Raw genomic sequence first — 20,525 nt, forward strand, 5'->3', positions numbered from 1 at the left:
AATTTATTTTAAACAAAGTTCCATATGAGTCACAGAAGCACCATCAAGGAAAATATTGATATAGTTCTATGCAGCTATGTACAACTTGAAGAGTCAGGTATACATGGTTTCAGAGTACTATACTATATACAGTACTATACACAGTTTACTTAAGTACTATAAAACTCTTAGGGACATGGGTGGCACTGTGGTCTAAACCACTGAGCTGATCAGAAGGTCGGCGGTTCAAATCCCCGCGACGGGGTGAGCTCCTGTTGCTCGGTCCCAGCCAACCTAGCAGTTCAAAAGCACGTCAAAGTGCAAGTAGATTAATAGGTACCACTCCAGTGGGAAGGTAAATGGCATTTCCATGTGCTGCTCTGGTTTCACCAGAAGCAGCTTAGTCATGCTGGCCACATGACCCAGAAAAACTGTCTGTGGACAAACATCAGCTCCCTCGGCCAGTAAAGCGAGAAGAGCGCCGCAACCCCAGAATCGTTTGCGACTGGACTTAACTGTCAGGGGTCCTTTACCTTTACCTTTATAAAACTCTTAAAAGCAAAGCTCATATAACAGCTTTTTATTAAAACATTGCTTCAATGAAGAAATCCATAATAATAATAATAATTCTAAATAAGACAAAAGAATTCTCTTAAGAAGCAGGTTCAGCACAATTCCAAAGGAAAAATAGAATGTGGATGCACTGTACTTATCAATACGGCAAAACCCAACTAAAAAGTGATTTAGAGATTAAACAGGCACTATTTAATGAATATTCATTTCATGCATGTTTGAGCATTAAGAGCACCCTAGGTTATTTGAAGAGTGTGATTTACTTTACCCTGGCATAGAGTAATCTCTATTTCAACATATGCAGTCTGTGAAGTGTTCAAAGGACTGCTTCCAGTGGGTAGCTTTAACGAATTCATTAAATTCAAAAGAGTGAATGTTATGTACCTGTATGGATAATGTTTTTAGCACAGAGAAGCATGGATGATATACTATGTTATATACTTGCTATACAAGTTTATATAATGGCTATGGTAAGTAAAAATTTGATGATTACAAACAGGGCTCAAAATTAGCAGGGCACCAGGTGCATTTTGCGCCTAAAGATTCTCCATTTGTTAGCACCTCAAAAAGTCTAGGTGCCACTTTTTGCGCCTGGCTGACACTCAAGGATTACTGAAATGTATGTGCTTTGAAGCTTCAAAGTATATGTTAAGGATAGACAATATGTTAAGGAGTTTAACAATAAAGAGTAGAGTGTTTTGAAAAATGAAGTATGGTACCAATATTTTTATGGCAAACACCAAATTAAACATGTATTAACAATTTCTGTTAAAAATGTGATATTAACAATATTTCACTTATGAGAATTGTATATTAGCTCATGCTTATTAAAATAATAAATAGAAAGCATTGCTGCCCCAGCCCAAAATGGCAACTAGACATTCTTGTTTTGGTGCCTACAACCCAAGTTCCAGAAGCCATTTCACTCCTAGCTTTTCTATCCCAGTTTCTAATACCGATTACAAAACCACCTAAAAGAATCAGGTTGCTTTTTAAAATTGATTTTTTAAAAGTGTGAATACTGCATTTCTCTTAAATAATAATGAATTCAATATTAAACAACTTGTATACAAGCACATTAGTGCTATGATTACTCTAAAACAGGTGTGGGGAACCAATGATCTATGGATCTATTTAGATCTGCCAGGCCATTTTGCTCAAGCACTGTGGACCAGCCATCATATATGATGTCAGGTTTAGGGAAAGTAAAAAAGGCCTGGCCCAGCGAAAATGGGGTTTGCAGACCTGCAAAGTTATGCACAAAGTGTTTTGCAACACCGCACTTCCCCATTGCTATCTATAACTTGAACCAATTCCTCTACCAGATGCATCTGACTTAAAGAAGGCTTTCTCAAATATAAATATTTACACTCTACCTATCAAAACAGGCATTTCATTTTCACCTGATGAAAACTGCTCTAATCTGTCCAGTAACTACAGTCATATCAGCAACCGGCATTTCATTTTTGTTTGCTACTCAGTTTTTTGAATTCATGCAATATGCCCAAACTGCACCTTATGCAATCTTACCTCTTTCACTAGCATCATCTACCAGAATAATTTCTTCCAGCATGTGTCGCGGTGACCGGTTGATGACACTATGTACAGTTCGCAAGAGAGTACTCCAAGCTTCATTGTGAAAGACAATTACAACACTTGTTGTAGGAAGGTTATCTGGATATACTTTTGTCTTACACCTAAGACAAAACACAAATAAAGCAAAGCAGTAATAAATGAACCCTTTATTATTACATTTGAATAAAAAAAAATATTCTCTAATATTCTCTTTATATTAAAAAATATAAGGTAGGGACAAGGAGAACTTCCCTGGGGACGGTGTTTCATCAATGGGTTGTCATCCCTGAAAAGGCCCTTTCCCCAAGCATTTTGCAAATAGGCCCTTGTTCACTGATGCATTCAGAACTCACCTGTAAAAATGCCCTTTGACCCATGCTACACTAGCCATTTCAATTGACTACTTCAACTGAAACACTGAAGCAAGAAGGCTGGTAATAGCATTAACTTTCATAGGTCATCAATGAATGAACAAGAAAATTATGGGTACAATTAGCTGTGTGAAACATGCTTCATGCAGAATAGAATGTCCGGATGCAGAATGAATTTCCTGACAGGTCTACTGCTCAATTAAAATAGTTCTTACACATGAAGAGGATTTCCAGGTTATGGTTAAAGATTGCAAAGAGTAATCCTTTATAATTAATCAGAGACTAGCTGAAGATGCCATTGGTGACCTCGCCACCATCAATGCTCCAAGCACTGAGTGAACCACCGTATCAGAAACTCTGGGCCAATAACAGCTAATCAGAACAGAACTACAACTTGCAAAGTACTGGATCAAGCTCTACATACACAAGAGGCAGAAACAGTCTTGAAGGAGGCAGACCAGTATCTCAAATGTTACTCTAACAATGGGGCTTTCCCAACTTCTGTAATGCTACCCATCCTAGAGAAGTGCTTTCAGGATGCTGGTATTTCTAAATAACTATATTCGTCTGCCACACTAAGTATGTTCTTAGTGCCTTGATCCAAAAGGTTCTCCATTTTGTCTATGAAGGTATATTAAGCTGAGTTTTAGATACCCCGCACAAGAAAGCCGCAAATGCACCTCAGGTCTCCTCTAGTAGCATGGAATATAGCCATTCCTATTACCCCATGAAAATGGTGTAAGACCCCAAGAATATGCAAACAGCTTCCTTCCTGTCCAGTTTCAAATGTACTACAGTGGTGCCCCGCAAGACGAATGCCTCGCAAGACGGAAAACCCGCTAGACGAAAGGGTTTTCCGTTTTGGAGGTGCTTCGCAAAACGAATCTCCTATGGGCTTGCTTCGCAAGACGACAATGTCTTGCGAGTTCCTGCTGGTTTTTTCCCTCCCCTCCCCCTTTTTCTAAGCCGCTAAGCCGCTTATCAGCTGATCCGATCAGCAGATAAGCCGCTAAAAGCCACTAATAGCGCTAATCCGCTAATCCGTCAATGGGCTTGCTTTGCAAGAGGAAAAACCACTAGATGAAGAGAATCACAGAACGGATTCTTTTTGTCTTGCGAGGCACCACTGTACTTATCCTAGAAACCTATTCTCCCAGTCTCATGAGACAACAGTTCCCCCTGGTAGGGAGGTGCACCTCAAAAACCCCAGTATCCATCAAATGCAAAAGAGGATCACAATTTGTTTGCTAACAAGAAAGTATTTTTGTTAGTGAGCCTGGGAGCTCCTTACAAGGAAAATTAAACTGTTTGGCTTTTAACCAGTTAAACTAACTTACATGTCACAAAACATCAAGTAGCTTTGACAACTCTGAAAGGAGAGGACGTTCTCATTCAAGTGTAAAAGAACTTACAATCTAATAAAGAGAAGCTATCACCGGCAGTTAGAATGTAATCCTTTCAGTATATTTAAGAATATGGAATATTCTGTTAAAGCAGCATCCCAGTAACAAAATGGTTTAAAATTAAAGGAATTGAGGAATTGAGTACTACACTAGTTGCCCTGGTTTAAGACATACTGACACACATTTCAAAGTTATGTTACTTAGAGTTATTATTAAAAAGAAAGCCACAATAATTTCAGTAGGAAAGGTAAGCAGCCTTCAAATGTGGATAGAAACGCAAAGGAAAGGGTATTTTCAAACTCCCCACAAGAAAAGGAAATTGGTGAACCTGTGCATCAAGCAGAGAGCTGTGTTTTTTCTGTTTTTTCTGCTAGAAGTGAAGAACTGATTGAGTCAGGATTGAGAACTGGTAAAGCAGAATAGATTACAATATGCATGAAAGGCAGTCCTTGATATTTTGATACTTTAAGTATTGTTTCTATTGGCTGAGGTAAATGTGGGAATGCATCCTATTAGCCAAAAAGTATTGAATAGATTAAAATATACAATGCATGGTAGCTACACACACAGTAGTTGAAATCCCTTCCCCACAGCAAGACAATACAAATGAAGCTGCTGCCTGGCTGACCAAGACAGACCTTTACAAAAACAGATTTGATAGAATGATCATGAGAACTATTTAAATTCCAAGTCACAAGTAATGTTGAGATGTGGAAAAGGGCTTCCATACAGCAGGCTCTTTTGGCTGTATGAGAAAACTTTAGTGCCTGGAGCAACACTAACCTGCTTTATTATTCTAATATTATTCTAGTTATTATTCTAGTATTTAAATAACATATATTTAAAGCCACCTAGCTGTGGACTAGGACGCGGGTGGCGCTGTGGGCTAAAGCCTCAGCGCCTAGGGTTTGCCGATCGAAAGGTCGGCGGTTCAAATCCCCGCGGCGGGGTGCGCTCCCGCTGCTCGGTCCCAGCGCCTGCCAACCTAGCAGTTCGAAAGCACCCCCGGGGGCGAGTAGATAAATAGGTACCGCTTACCAGCGGGAAGGTAAACGGCGTTCCGTGTGCGGCTCTGGCTCGCCAGAGCAGCGATGTCACGCTGGCCACGTGACCCAGAAGTGTCCCCGGACAGCGCTGGCCCCCGGCCAATAGATGTGAGATGGGCGCACAAACCCCACAGTCTGTCAAGACTGGCCCGTTCGGGCAGGGGTACCTTTACCTTTACCTTTTAGCTGTGGACTGCAAGAAGATCAAACCTCTCCATTCTGAAGGAAATCAGCCCTGAGTGCTCACTGGAAGGACAGATCGTGAAGCTGAGGCTCCAATACTTTGGCCACCTCATGAGAAGAGAAGACTCCCTGGAAAAGACCCTGATGTTGGGAAAGATGGAGGGCACAAGGAGAAGGGGATGGCAGAGGATGAGATGGTTGGACAGTGTTCTCGAAGCTACAAACATGAGCCTGACCAAACTGCCGGAGGCGGTGGAAGACTGGAGTGCCTGGCGTGCTCTGGTCCAGAGTCGGACACGACTAAACAACAACAACAACAACAACAACAACAACAACAAGCTGTGAAGCAGAGGTAAAGTCAAACCTTGATTCCTTCCTGAATGGCTTAGTTGCTGAACAAATCGGCTCCCGAACATTGCAAACCCGGAAGTAAGTGTTCCGGTTTGCAAATGTTTTTTGGAAGCTGAACATCCAACGCAGCTTCCGCTTGAGTGCAGGAAGCTCCTGCAGCCAATCGGAAGCCGCGCCTTGGTTTTCAAATGGTTCCAGGAGTCGAACGGACTCCCGGAATGGATTCAGTTCGAGAACCAAGGTACCACTTTATAAGATTCTTAATCTAGGAGGAAATGTCTATGCAGATCACCTAAAACGCAATAAAATATTCTACAGCAGTCTTCAAAGACCCAGGGTCTTGAGCTGGCTCTATGTTAACAGCAGAATAAGGTTAACAAAGGACCACTGGCATCCAATTAGACAGCCCAATAAGACATTTCAAGTCTAAAGATACCCTAGTGGCTAATCAACCAATATTCAACTGATTACATTCTATGTACTCACAAACAGGTAAAGTTCATCAATTGTGATTACCATGGATTATCGGAAGCAGAACTGGTCAAAACTGCTAATAATTCTAGGCAGCCCTCAGACTTGGCCAAGCATGTCACTGGTTCAAAATAGTTCAAAAATGCCACAAATGGGAAAAGTACTGCAGGAAATACATAACACACACACACACACACACTCCCCAAGGTATATTTTATAGATGTAAAGCACAATCTTATATACATCATAGGAGCCATCTCCTAGGGGCCAAGGGGGCTTTGGCCCACCAATAGAATATTTGAAGGGGCCAGGGCCCCCCAAGGTTGATGGGCATTGCTATTCAAATGTTGTGACTGTGTCATGTCATGTGATCAATTGTGGGGTGGGGCTTACCTGGGCCCCCACAATATGTCATTCAAGTTGGCACCCTTGTTAATACATATCTACTCAAAATAAGTCACAATGAAGTAAGTGGGACATTATCCCATGTAAATGGGCACAGGACTGCATCTAAAAGACATGAAGTGTTCACTGAGATTTTGTTCCATACAGGATATATCAAACTTGAATGCCTGTTTTGTAATCCAACCCAACAGGCAGTATGATAACAATGAACTTAATTGCCAACAGTTCGGAAAACAGGCACAAGACAAATGTATAGTGGAACATTTCCTGAAGAAACAGCAGGGCTAAACAGCAATACTTTTACGAAAATCAATAGGAATTTGTGTGTTAAGTCTCCAAGAGACACTACTCCATCTAGTAGCCTATGTATGCTAAATCTTTTCAGCATCCACACACTGGTTTGTAGTCAAGTTCAAGTCTGACCTTAACAGTTATTTCATAATTTACCTGACATCAAGAGAATGAAATTTTCCTCTCTTCTGATATAAGAAAGTTGCAATATCTCATGATTCAAGTAGAAATCTTCTTTAGACCCTAGAAACAAAATCCAAAATGGTCCTTGAAACCATTGTGGTTAGAGATTCAAGCAGAATTCATATAAAGAAAGTTCTGGAGATTTTCTGGTGCTTATGGCATAAGCCAGCTGCCCCCCAAGAGAGCTTTCTGATGAAAAACTTAAAAATCTGTTCTTTGCCGTATAAAATTATTTTACATGTTAACTAGATGAAGGCTGAAATACCAGACTGTATGTATTAGTAAAAGATGTTACAAATCTAGGATATGTAAGTTAGTTACTTTTGAGAAGAAAAATAAAAAAGATTTAGACTTCTGGTTTTTTTCCAGGAAAATCCACTTTTAAAATGTAGGTGCCTAAAGAAAATCCTAGGTCAATTCTGTCATGGGCTCCAAACATGGAGTATTGCTGTGTATTTAAGAGAAGCAACTTTTAAGAGTCTCCAATTCTCCTCTAGGACAGAAGTTCCTAGAAAGAACAAGAAGCACAGTGGACTGACGTATTAGCACCTCCTTTGCTTGCGATCAACTAGGAATGTTGGAGGCTGATCTCATCAGTTTACTTTATTGTCAGGGCTTTTTTTCAGTCAGAACTCACTGGAACTCAGTTCCGACACCTCTCAGGTAGGCACCATTGTCACTGTAAGAGAACAAGGCAGGCATTCATGATGAGTTCACCTCTTTTTCTAGAAAAATAGAACTCCTTCTTGTGAAACCTACTTAAAATCTGGTTCAAAGCCGAACCTTGTATGGGTCTTGAGCAACCATAACTCTAAACATTGGAGGTGATGTTCCTATCATCTTTCTTACTAATACATTACCTCCACAGAGGTTATCGAAGTACACACTTTATGACATTTTGGTTGGTCTCGTAAAGCTATTGCCCTAATGAGGATTTTTGAATTTTTATTGTGGGCCAAAATGGACACTTTTGGTGTTAAAGCTGCTTTACCTTTCCCAGAATTACCTGAAATATTATCTAAAAGCATACAGTAGTCATGGAAAAGAGAGCACACAAGAGAAATAAGCATGAATTTTTGAATGAATGCACATCAAGACTGGGGAGAGGATAACACCCTACCAATGGAATAAACCTCAAGCCACAGATGCATTCAACTTTGGGGTTGTGGACAAGACAAAATCTGGCATCCAAAGATCAAAACCATCCATCAAAACCTTTTCCACTGTTGAGACTTCAGAAAACTTCCAAAAGATCACTCAATTCATACAACTGAAAATATATTACATAATCACCAGTGGGATAATATTCTTCATTTTTTACATGGAATTCCAAATTAAATTAAATAGCTCTGAATGCAAGAAATCAAGATTTAAAGTTAAGGACTAGATGTGCACATTAGACCAGACAAAAAATGCTTCGTCAAAGTATTTTCAAAACATTACTTTTACTAGATCAGATCAACGTGCTTAATAATTATGCTAATTACAAAAAAATAGTTCATTCCATTGTTTCACAATAGCAATTAACTTTTTAAAGGCACATATGCTCAGTAGGTAGACAGTCTTAGAAACATAATGGGTATTAACCAAGATGCAAGACCTTGTTCACACATCTAAATAAAAATACAATCCATGCATAACTAATTTAATGTATGTGAAAAGTCCAAAATAGAGTTGTATATCCACGCACAAGTTAAAAACAAGATGTGTCTCCAAGCGAGTTTTACATACCCTGATCTAAGAGTATGGGCAGCACTCAAGTGACAAGTGTTGCTGAGCAGGTGATTTTCATAACTTTTTGTACTGCTTTTCAACTTTAAAATGAAAATATAAACCAAAGAACAAAAAAACCTATCAGATATGAACAGCAGAATCAAACAATTCAACTACCAAAGGAGGAACAGAAAAGAAAAGCTTTTAACCTGCCTCAAGAAAGAAAGAAAAGATAGTCATACAAATCTAAGGGTGGATATAAAAACATACCAGGTCAGCAACAGAGAAGGCGCCGTTTCTTGCAAAGACTAATCAAGCCTTCACATGTGATATTTAGCATAGCTTTGTTAGTAGATGATGGTGATTTATTTTGTACCCTGCCCATCTGACTAGGTCACCGCAGCTACTCTAGGTGGCTTCCAACAGAATTTACAAATACAAACACACATCAGATATTAAAAACCTCCTGATACAGGGCTGCCTTCAGATGTCTCCAGAAGATGCTCCTTCAGGTATGCAGGGCCAAAGCCATTTAGGGCTTTAAAGGTCAGCACCAACACTTTAAATAGTGCTCGGAAACATACTGGGAGCCAGTGTAGATCTTTTATGACCAGTGTTACATGGTCCCAGCAGCCACTCCCAGCCACCTGTCTGGCAGCAGCATTCTGGATTAGTTGTAGATTCCGAGTCACTTTCATAGGTAGAGCACATTGCAGTAGTTCAAGTGGGAGATAACTAGGGCATATACCACTCTGGTGAGACAGAGCACCAGCAGATAGGGTCTCAGCCAACATGCCAGATGGGGCTGGTGGATACCTGCCCTGGACACAGAATTGACCTGTGCCTCCATGGGCAGCTGTGAGTCCATAATGACTCCCAGGCTGCTCTCCTGGTCCTTCAATGGCACAGTTACCCCATTCAGGACCATGGAGTCTCCCACACCACCCACTGAACATAGGGGGAGATAGTTAGAACTTTTGTATCTTTTAAAAAGATGCCTGAATCTCTCCCTTCACCTGAATCATCTTTCATCTATTAGTAGATTCTGCCCCTTTTGTAGGCGAGATGATCCTTTTTACCTAGATTCAGTCTCAGTTGAGATTGGAAAGGCTTGCAGATCAGAGAAAAACATCATGCAGAACAAAGCTGCCTGCTCCCTGTCCCTCAGAAACAAGAACTTCTGTCTTGTCGAGATGAAGCCTCAATCCACTGACTGCCATCCATCCTACAACTACGTCCAGACACTCACACAGGATGTTCACTGCCTTCACTTATGAGAGGTAGAGCTGGGTATCATTCACATACTGGTGAACACCCAGCCCAAATCCCCTCATGATCTCTCCCAGTAGTTTCATACAGATGTTGAAAAGCATGGGGAGTTAAGAGCGCAGGGGTCCGAACACTCATCTCCCAACATCACTTTCTGGATACAGCCCAGAAGGAGCAGTACTACTGGACCTATATGGTCCAGAAGGATACCATGGCCAATGGTGTCAAAAGCTGCTGAGAGATCCAGCAGAACCAGTTAAGTTTTCACCTTTGTCCCTGGCCTGCAAGAGATCATTGACCAGTGTGACAAGGGCAATTTCAGTCCCAGGGTGGGGTCCAAATGGGCTTCATCCTCCAGACATGCTTGGAATTATTCCACAACCACTCGCTCAATCACCTTGCCCAGGAATGGAAGATTTGAGACTGGGAGATGACTGGCTATAGTGGCCAGGTCCATAACCACACACATATCCCATTGCCCAGCCCTGTCTTGCTCACTATTATGAACCAGGACAGGCAAGCATCAAGAAGACAAGTGGCATGTTTCACTGGTTACACTGGCAAGCAGCCTGTCCATTTGGGGGCAATAGGTCAGAAGGAGCAGTTACTCTGAGATAAGACCCAAACAATTAGGAGTTTATAAAAGATGAAAACCAGCACTAGAATTGGGCTCAGAAATACCTTGCTTGCCATGATTTGTGAGAAGGGGGAATGGGGGGTTGCCTCCTGCAATAGTTGATTTCATTGACTGCCACTTATTTGATAAGCCTATGCACTTATAGCCCCAGCTGTTAAATTAGGCTGACAAAATTCCATTCACAGTGCTTTGTATGCACCTGATCCAACAATACTGGAATCGGAAAAGTTGAACTTACCATGAAGTTCCTTACTGTTTGTGTTTATAGACCAGACAGCATTTATCCTGCCTTTCTAATTGGTTCCTATTACTCACATAAGTTTACATCAAATAAACTCCTGCAATTCATAATACAAAATATGTAACACCCAATTAATATAAAAATACTTTAAAAGGCAGAGTCAAAGACTTTGTGACCTATCTAGAAAGAACACTCTCAGAGTCAAGGCTTACTTCAGTATTCTCCAGCAACATGAGGCACAAAACAGTGCCATTTTTCTAGAAAAATAGGTGCTGGAAGTCACCATAAACACATCCCTTGTTCTCTTATAATGGCAATGGCGCCCACTGGAGAGGTGCCAGAGCTAAGTTATAGTGATGTTCCAGCTGAAAAAAAGCCCTGGACACAAAGGACAATTACTAAAGCAGGGGCAAATAGCCAATCAGGGAATTAGGAGATGGGATAAGGTGTCAGAAGGCAGAACAGAGGAGTTTCTTATGGAATCATTTATCTACTCTGGTTATGAACCTTGTACTTGCTGGAACTGAACTCAAGGGTGGTCTGCCTGCCCTCCTACAATAGGGGTTGCCAATTTTTTTGAGCCAAGCATATATGGAATGTTGAGCAACTGCCATGAGTGCTGCTTATAAAGATGTCTGACATGCCTTTTAAGACTTGGGTCAGAGCCCTTGATCTAAGACACCCTAGATAAAAGCCATCTATGATAGAAGCAAAGGAGGAAATAACTGGTTGACATTTGTGCCAGTGTTGGAGAACCTTACATGTGGATGCACAAAGTAAGGCCAACATATCTGTATCACTGCAGAGGAGCAAACCTCTTTCCAGCTCTGCAAGATCTGAACACCATGGTCTCTGTGGCTATCGTGAAGCCAACAGAATCACCTCCATCCCCACTGTTCTCACCTTAAGAAGGACACTTGGAAAAACAGGGGGAAAGAAAACAAGCAGCCCTTTTGACCACAGAACCAATAAAGCACCAGGCACTTCTGGTTCTTAAAACCTGGTTGTTTACTCAAGCACCCCGTCTGTTTATGATCACCCTGAAAACCTCTTGGTGGAGTCCATTCTTCCAATCTTTCTTCTGGCAGTTGAGCCAGTCTGTCTGAGTATTAAATACATTCTCATTCTCCACTGCAGTAGAAAGCTGATTCTTTTAAAACTGTGTAGTAGTCAAAACATGAAGCAGTGATTTTTTTTACTTGATGAGGAAACCATGGCAGACTAGCACCAGCGCAGCGCACGGAAACGCCGTTACCTTCCCGCTATAAAGCGGTACCTATTTATCTACTTGCACTTGGGGGTGCTTTCGAACTGCTAGGTGGACAGGAGCTGGGACCGAACGACGGGAGCTCACCCCGCCGCAGGGATTTGAACTGCCGACCATGCGATCGGCAAGTCCTAGGCACTGTGGTTTTACCCACAGCGCCACCCGCGTCCCCTAACCCAGAAATATTACCTCGGGTTAATAACTTTGCTTCAGGATGAGAACAGAAATCATGTAGCAGCGGCAGCAGGAGGTCCCATTAGCTAAAGTGGTGCTTCAGGTTAAGAACAGACCTCCAGAACGAATTAAGTTCTTAACCCGAGGTACCACTGTACTTGATTCAGTATTGCCACTGATTCCCCAAGTAGTATTAGTGACATATTTCCAACTTTGGCTAGTTTGCTAGCTACAGCTGTACCTGGTAGCAATGCCACAGTAATCCATAAAGGTAAGGGGGGAAATACAAGTTTTAAAAAATAAATCTTACCTTTCTTGCTGTACCCTTTACTTCAAAGATACACCAAGAATATCACACACATAGTGTAAAAGGAAAGATAAAAATAGAATATACATAAAAATACACCATCATGGATATACAATTTTTAGTCTTGTTGAAACTGGCTCATAGCATGCCCAATCATCTAAGTGGATTTGCATTCTCTTGTACCTTATTATACTACTAACCAATAAATACACTCAATTTTTCCACAAAGAGATCAGATTGTCTTCCTTCTTTGACTCTTCCAATATTTATCAATTTAACCATATTCACAATATCCCATAATTTTTCCTCCAGTGCTCACTTTTTCCCAAATACAACAGATGATCAGTCTAGCAACTGTCAATAAACTCTGAATTCCCTACTTCCAATAATATTTGATGCTTTATTAGCCCAAATAATTAAAGGATCCGTTGACAGACACTATTATGACTTCAATAACTTTTACTATGCCAGCTGAAGATTTCACAATCTTAGGGCAAGTCCAAAATACACCGTATTTGTCCGTGTACAAGACGGTGCTTTTTGCTTAAAAAAATAGACAAAAATTGGGTGTCGTCCTATACACGGATAGTGAATGCAGAGGGGGGACGTGTGATTAATGGCAGCAGTAACTGGGCGGGTGATTAGTGGCTGCAACAAGGCTTGCTGGCGATTAGCTGTGGGTGTGGTAATTGGGAGGTGACTGGCAGCTGTGGCGAGGTGGGCAGGCAATTGGCGGCTGCGGCAAGTGGGTGGGCTGTTGGTGGCAGTGAGCGGGCAGACAATTGGCTGTGGCAAGATGTGCGATCGGCAGTGGCTGTGGCAAGCGATCAGCAGTGGCTGGCAGGTGAGTGAGCAATTGGCAGAAGCGACCTCCCCCACCCCCCAAAAAAGCTAAACAACTTAATTCCTTAATTTTGAGTTTTTTAAAAAATAGGGACCGTCTTATACATGGGGGCATCTTATACACAGAAAAATACAGTACTTAACATTCCAGCATCAGCTGCCTTACATCTCCAATATAAATTATTTGTATCATAGATATGACTGAGTCATAATGGTATTAAATAAACAAAAGACGAATAAAAACTTGCTTTAGGTCTTGAGCTGATTGTATAAGGGACATTTTGCCAAATCCAACTCCACTGACCCAGTAACATCTCACGTCCCACGTCTCCCTACCATTTACTTTGAGAAGTACACCATTTAGCGTGTGTTCAATTAACACGCGACAGCCAACACATAGGTCATTTTGGACACAGAAAAGGACAGAACAAAGTGGGCTTATGCATGCTCTCCCGATGCACGGGGAGTGCCAGGAACGCAACACCCAGGCAAATTGGGGATTGCCTGTATTAAGTGTTATATAAATAGTCTTAATGATTTTGTATAATTTGCTTAGTAAATTTTATGAGTTTCCTCTCATCAAATTTACAAATTCTATCCTTTCTCTAAACTGCCCATGTCTTACCAAGAAGGTATTGGCTATATTTCTAAACTGCAAGTATTGATAAAAGAGAGGATAATTTTGTTGTATATTATTAACAATCTGATTGCAAGTTTTAACAGTACCCTCTTTAAATAACTTTCTATGTTCAAAATGTCCATGAATCTTTCATAAATTACCGTATTTTTGCACCATAACACTCACTTTTTTCCTCCTAGAAAGTAAGGGGAAATGTCTGTGCGTGTTATGGAGGAAATGCCTACGGGTGGCATGCCTACAGATTTTCCTCCTCTAAAAACTATGTGCGTGTTATGGTCGGGTGCGTGTTATAGAGCGAAAAATACGGTAATATTATACCCCCCGCAAAAAAAAATCTCTTCCTATATTTCTTCATTAGGTTAAAGTTCTGTGAGAGGTGATAGTTCTGGACTTGATTTATGTTTATATATACTTCAAAGATCTCATAAAGATTTGGTACATGGATTTAATTTAATACCCTTATCAAATTTTGTGTAGTGTCAGTCTTTTTTTAAAATTCTGCTGAAACAATGAATTGTTCTAATATGATAGATCTGTCTGGGTGGCCCCACTGCAGTAAATTTGTAAGCACAACTGCATCATATTATTTACTTAAAGAAGGGAAGGCTAGTCTACCATTCTTAAAATTTGATCATTTTTACAACTTTTGAGCTTTTTCTTAACCCAAACATAATACTGCCAGCTAGTAATTATTTTATAATTTATTTCTAATGGAAGATTTAAAAGAAAGCATCTCTGGAAGCACCAACATTTTAATAGCCTCTATTTTGCCCATCCATGAAATTTCCATTTGGGTCCAATGGACTATTTCTTTCTTGCCTCTGCCACAAATATGTCATGATTATACTTTGCACGCCCAGGAAGCAAAGCAATCCAGAAGTGGGGCAGGGCCTATGACTTACATCAAATAGGGATGCCCCCCCCCCACGGGATTGGAGTGCTATGGCACTAGCCCCCACCTGGGAATCTGGACCAAAGCAGCTCCATCCAGCTTCCTTTAACAGGATATCCCTTTCCTTCAGAGGGGCATGCAAAGGCTACAACCTCCCCTCTGACCAAGACTTGCCCAATGTCTAAACCACCAAAGTTGTAAAGATTGCTATGAGGGAGGCAAAACCACAAGGAGAGCCAATTTGGTGGGAAATTCCTGCCCAGCCTCAAATACCATGACCAATGATGTCCACAGCAAGGTCAAGCACAGAGCAGAATACAAGGAGAGGAGGGGTGGAAGATCTAGCAACAAGTGGACAAGGGGCAGGGGCAAGCCTTCTTATATACCCCAGGAACAGATCCAAGCAAAGCCTGCAGGCTCAGCTGGGCCTGTCCCTTGGTCTCGGACAGCCCCCTAGCCTGCCTGCGATAGGCCAATTTGCAGGCAGCCTTGTATCCACAGCCAAGGCTGTCAAGGTAGGCTGCAAGCCTCCAAAGGCCAGCCGCTGCTGCCAAAAGGCACCCTGTCACTGGATTGTGTTGGGAGGATGGCAATGCCCCCCAACACTGCTGTGGCTTGAAAGGGCAAGCATACTTACTACATCTCCTAAATTTTGCATTTTTAATATATTCCCAGATATTTAATTAGTAAGTTTCTCTATGGAAACTTAGGGTGCTATTCTAACCTGTTTATTCATATTCAAGCCCTCACTAATTCAATGTTCAGATTTTGTTGAATTAGTCTTATATCCATATGCCATGCTAAATTCATTCATTAACATAAGTACATTCTCAAATGATTTTTTTCTGGATCTTTTACAATCAATCACTGCTACATTATTTGCATAAAGATGAATGTTGAATTCTTCTCTCCCTATTGTTACTCTCTTAATTGTTCTATCTGGTCTAAAAGCTTCCGCTAATGAGTCTACAGACAATGCAAAAACTAATCATGACAAAGTGCACCCTTATTGGGTTCCTGTATTCATTTGGAATGGGTCAAAACTTGTTCAATTCATGAAGATGCAAGCATTTGGGTCAGCATAAATTAGCTCAATCCAGGCAGTAAAATCTCCATTCAATCTGATATGATCTTACAACTTGATAAAGAAACTCCCACTACAAACAGCTGAAGACTGGATTTGTTGATTATACGTAGGAATGAGGTACAAGCTTTTGGCATCTTGCAAAGGTAAATCACTACAAATTAGCTATATGGTCTACCACTGTCTTCCTTTTCTTTTTCTAGTGCTTATTGTTTAGTAGATATTAAAAATGCTTTGCTTGTCTTTTTCCTAAATGGATGAGGATGCTACAGGGTTTTCCCCCATGCAAACAACTTACAGAGACATCACTTTTATACAACTGTTTTGTTTTCCACAATACAGAAAACAGAGGAACTCCATGTTCTTGAGGACTAAGCTGAAGTGATTACCTTGCATTGTATCCAACACTGCAGCTCTGCTAACACAAGGGACTTCCATGTGCCCAATGGAACTTTCTCTTCCTCTCAAGCTTCCCTAAAAACCCTCAGAATCAGTTTCAGGATTGGAGAGCAAATTTTGATTTCCTCTCCTCTGTGCCCCCAAAGTCACACTGCATCAACACAACCCACTGGCACAGCACTGGATATAATCCCTTACTTTTTTGTTAAAAGCATCATGGAAAGTATAGAAATAATTTAGATATGAAATTAATGAGAAATTGGTACCTAAAAACAAAACCTTGAAAACTTATTTACTGAAACAAAAGGCTGAGGTACTACAGCTATTGTGGAAGATAATTAAAAGATCTAGAACTTTTCTGAATATGCAACGTGATACGTTCTCTACTACTACTAAAACAAACTCAGGAACAAACACACTAGATATCATTTCACTAACATTAACTCTCATGCAGTATCAAAGTTTTTAATATAAAATTTATTATGACCAAAGCTTTGGCAAGCGCATAATTATTATTTGTGGAGTTCTAGATCAGTGGTTCCCAAACTTTCCGCCACAGATTTAAAAATTGTTCATGGACTTAGCAGACCACTTTATTATTTCTCTGCCTGCTGCAGCAATTGTAGTATGCTGTGCTATATATCCTGCATGATATTTCAAACACCCCAAATGCAGTTTGTGGGCCACAATTTGGGAACCCATGTACTTGATTGCAATTTTCAAGTTACTATAAAATACGCATATGCTATTGAGCTAACAGCAAGTAATTCTACTCGTCTAGTTTCTAAGGTCTAAAATTTTCCATCCTCAATTACACTCAACATATGTAAGCAAGTTCCATGTGTTGGATTCCTGAAAAAGGAAGCAAGGACTGCCTACCATCTGTTCTAATGAGCAGGGAGGGCTGGACAGTTCCTGCTTGTTCTCGCCTCTTCCCTGGTTGCAGGGTATTGCTGAGGCACACTGACTCTTAGCAACACTGGCAACAGATCAAGATCATTCCCTCCAGAGATGATGAAGTCACAAATACACATATTTTACAAATTGTATTTATGTAGGAAAACAGTTTTTGTTTAGCCATCCTTAACCTGCATGGCTAAATAGCTGAAAATATTTGTTGTATCACCAGCATGGCAGAGATCATGGCAGTGTGATTCAATACCACACATTAACTAGCAGCAGGACCAGTACTTCACAGGCTATCAATATAGTTCTCTCCATGAGTAGACACAACTGATGAAGTCTCAGCACATGTGAGTTCTCTTTCCTACTACAAAGAGTCCTTCAAACACAAACTGTGGTACTTGCAACATTCATGGACAAGGCAGGAACACATCACAAGATATTTTTCTAGACTTCTAGAATTATAAGCAAAACAATCTGGGATTCTGCTCAGGCTTGACTCCACCTAATTTCATGATTACATCTAGTTAAAACAATCTTGGCATAAAAGTTCATAGAAGCTTCCATCAGGGTTGGGCTGTGCCACACAATAAGAGTTGATGTGGAAATTCATTCAGTTCGCATTTTAATGCAAACCAACCAAATTTGCACTTCTCAAAACAATCCACAAAATGAAACATACTTTGGAATCTGTACTTTTCAATTTTGCAATGAAAAAAAATTAATGTAAAAATGTGTACAAAAACACAGAGGAAAATGCACAAAAATACAGAGATTAGGGAAAACAATGTATAAAATTGCATTAGCGAAAACTGCTTGCAAAAAATGTGTATTGGGGAAAATGCACACAAAAAGGTTTACAGATTTTTCAATAGAAATGTTTGTAAAAAGTTTGCAAACTGATATAGAAATAAACTGAAGTTTGGGAAAATGAGAAACAGAAACAAAAAGTGCCATTTGATCATCTGTAGTTCCTTCCACCTATGATTCTTCAATACAGGAAGAGCTGTAGGACATGCTTATGGGTAAGATTTTTTTAAAAAGTAAGTTACTGGAACCTTATTCCACTAAATAAGATTTAAATCAAGAAGTGAGTAAGTCTCAATTCTGCTGGAAAAATAGAAAGCATTATCTGAATAGCACTTGGGAGATAGAGGAAATGAATATTTGAACTTAAGTGGTATGCTAGCATGCTTGCGTTTAGCTTTCAGTAACTCATGATTCCTATATAGTAAGAAATTAGTATGACACTGAAAATAATGGTTAATTTCTGGATGTCAACTCTTGATTTCATATGTCAGAGTAAGTAGATGAATTTCTATTATTTTAGATAAAGAAGAGACATACATTCTAGAGAAAGGAGATGCATTTGTCTTGAAAATGTGTATATATGTAGAGAAGAATCATAACCCTAAATTATGCCAGTCCCTGTGGGAAACTTTCTGTTTAATGGGGACAGAGTTTCAGCTTGTGGGGGGTTGTTTTAAAGTGTTCTAACCTGGGAATTAACTTTTTTAACTTGCATTTTTTTCCAGTTTGCCTTTTTACATTAGTTAGGTGTATACGTTATTTTGTTTTAAGGGGGAAAGGACAGGGCTGCCAAGGAGTGGGCCCCAGTCAACAGAATGGCTGGGGCAGGTTCTACTAGAGGGAATGCACTCAGACACCCGATCTCAGTGATCACAGGTAGGAGAAGGAGTTACACTAGGACCAGACCATGTAACTACCAGGGCGGCAGGTTTAGTCGTTGTTTGAAGACCATCCCTGCCTCCGGGTCTGGTTCTGACCAGAAGGATACAGGTATCAGCAAGGGTGACCCCCATGACCTTAAGCTGCTGCTGTGCAATGAATGCCATGTCAATGATTCACAAGACCACTGCCATCCATTAATTGATCGTGGATGGAGGAACTGACCTGGCATGTGTAACAGACACTTGGCTGGACATGGCAGACAAGCCTGTTCTTGCTGCTGCTTGTCCACCAGGTTTCTCTTATGCACAGCAACCCAGGTCATGTGGGCAGTGAGGCAGGGTGCAGTGATTTTTAGGAAGTCATTAGCTTGTGCCAGGCTTCCTATTGGGGAGACCCCGTTTTCTGAGTGTATGTTCTGGAAGTTGGGCAATAGGGGCAGTACAGGATTCCTATTGGTGTACTGACTTCCCCACTGCACCAAGGATTCCCTGCCCGGCTGCTTCAGGTCATGTTGGATGTTCTCCTTGGGACACCAGACTGGTGGTCTTAGGGGATTTGAACATACATGCCAACACGACCTTACAAGGGGCTGCTCAGGATAGTGGAAAGCATGGCTTCCATGGGACTGTCCCTGAACATGTTTGGCCCAACACATAGCTGTGGACATGTCTTAGACCTGGTGTTTATGTCTATGGACATGGGTGATCTGACACTAAGTTCCAGTGAAACCAAAGAAGTGCCATAGTCAGATCACTTCCTGGTGCAACTAGACATCTCAGTGACCTTTCCCCTCAAGGGAGGTGGGGCTGATTTGAATGGTCCACCCCTGCCACTTAATGGATCCAAATGGCTTCCAGAGAGTGGTATTGGGTGTCTTATCCCATGTTGATAGCCTTTCAGCCAATTCCCTTGTGGCCTGCTGGAATGCAAAGTTAACCAGGGCTACCAACTATCTGACTCCAAATTGCCCTCTCCAATTGCATGGAACCCAGATGGACCCATGGTTTCCCGCAGAGCCGAGGGAGATGAAACAATTGCTGAGATGGCTAGAGCATCAGTGTCTGGAGATAGTTGTAGGATGGATGGCAGTCAGTGTATTGAGGCTGCATCATCTCGACAAGACAGAAGTACTGTTTCTGAGGGACAGAGGGCGGGCAGGTGTGGGGGACCCCCTGGTCCTAAATGGGGTAACTGTGCCCCTAAAGGACCAGGTACGTAACCCTGGGGTCATCTTGCACTCACAGTTGTCCACACAGACGCAGGTTAATTCTTTGTCCAGGGCGGCTATCTACTAGCTCCTTCTGGTATGTTGGTTGAGACCCTATCTGCCTGCGCCCTGTCTCGCCAGAATGGTATATGCTCTAGTTATCTCCCACTTGGACTAATGTAATGTGCTCTACCTTTAAAGGTGACTCAGAAACTACAACTAATCCAGAATGCTGCTGCCAGACAGGTGACTGGGAGTGGCTGATGGGACCATGTAACGCTAGTTATAGAAGATCTATACTGGTTCCCAGTATGTTTTCATGCACTATTCAAAGTGTTGGTGCTGACCTTTAAAGCCCTAAATCACTTTGGTCAAGATACTTAGGTACAGCCTTGAGGGCTTTTTGGTGGTTCCCTCAATGTGAGG

At 41.2% G+C, this 20,525-nt stretch overlaps 1 protein-coding gene and 1 long non-coding RNA gene across 9 annotated transcripts in view; one reads left to right on the forward strand and one right to left on the reverse strand.

Annotated features, from left to right (window-relative positions):
- The window catches only part of LOC309516374, a 105,690-nt gene that overhangs the window by 71,707 nt on the left and 13,458 nt on the right, over positions 1 to 20,525 (forward strand). The window contains exon 6 of one of the 7 annotated variants that reach the window (XR_014212842.1): positions 6,549 to 6,780. The exons of 5 other annotated variants lie outside the window; for them this stretch is intronic. This is a non-coding gene — a long non-coding RNA (uncharacterized lncRNA). Of the gene's footprint in view, positions 1 to 6,548; positions 6,781 to 20,525 lie in introns of those variants that run through there. One more of the 7 variants, XR_014212843.1, reaches the window with a different exon arrangement.
- The window catches only part of GALNT1 (polypeptide N-acetylgalactosaminyltransferase 1), a 56,842-nt gene that overhangs the window by 15,518 nt on the left and 20,799 nt on the right, over positions 1 to 20,525 (reverse strand). The window contains exons 1-2 of one of the 2 annotated variants that reach the window (XM_082194922.1): positions 6,805 to 6,891; positions 2,083 to 2,249 (exon numbers count right to left, since the gene is read on the reverse strand). In XM_082194922.1, the coding sequence (XP_082051048.1) occupies positions 2,083 to 2,125 (43 nt within the window). In that variant the 5' untranslated portion in view covers positions 2,126 to 2,249; positions 6,805 to 6,891. Of the gene's footprint in view, positions 1 to 2,082; positions 2,250 to 6,804; positions 6,892 to 20,525 lie in introns of those variants that run through there. The other variant, XM_082194921.1, reaches the window with a different exon arrangement.

The sequence above is a fragment of the Podarcis vaucheri genome (genome assembly GCF_965113315.1).
Source record: "Podarcis vaucheri genome assembly, chromosome: 13".
NCBI classification, from domain to species: Eukaryota; Metazoa; Chordata; class Lepidosauria; order Squamata; family Lacertidae; genus Podarcis; species Podarcis vaucheri.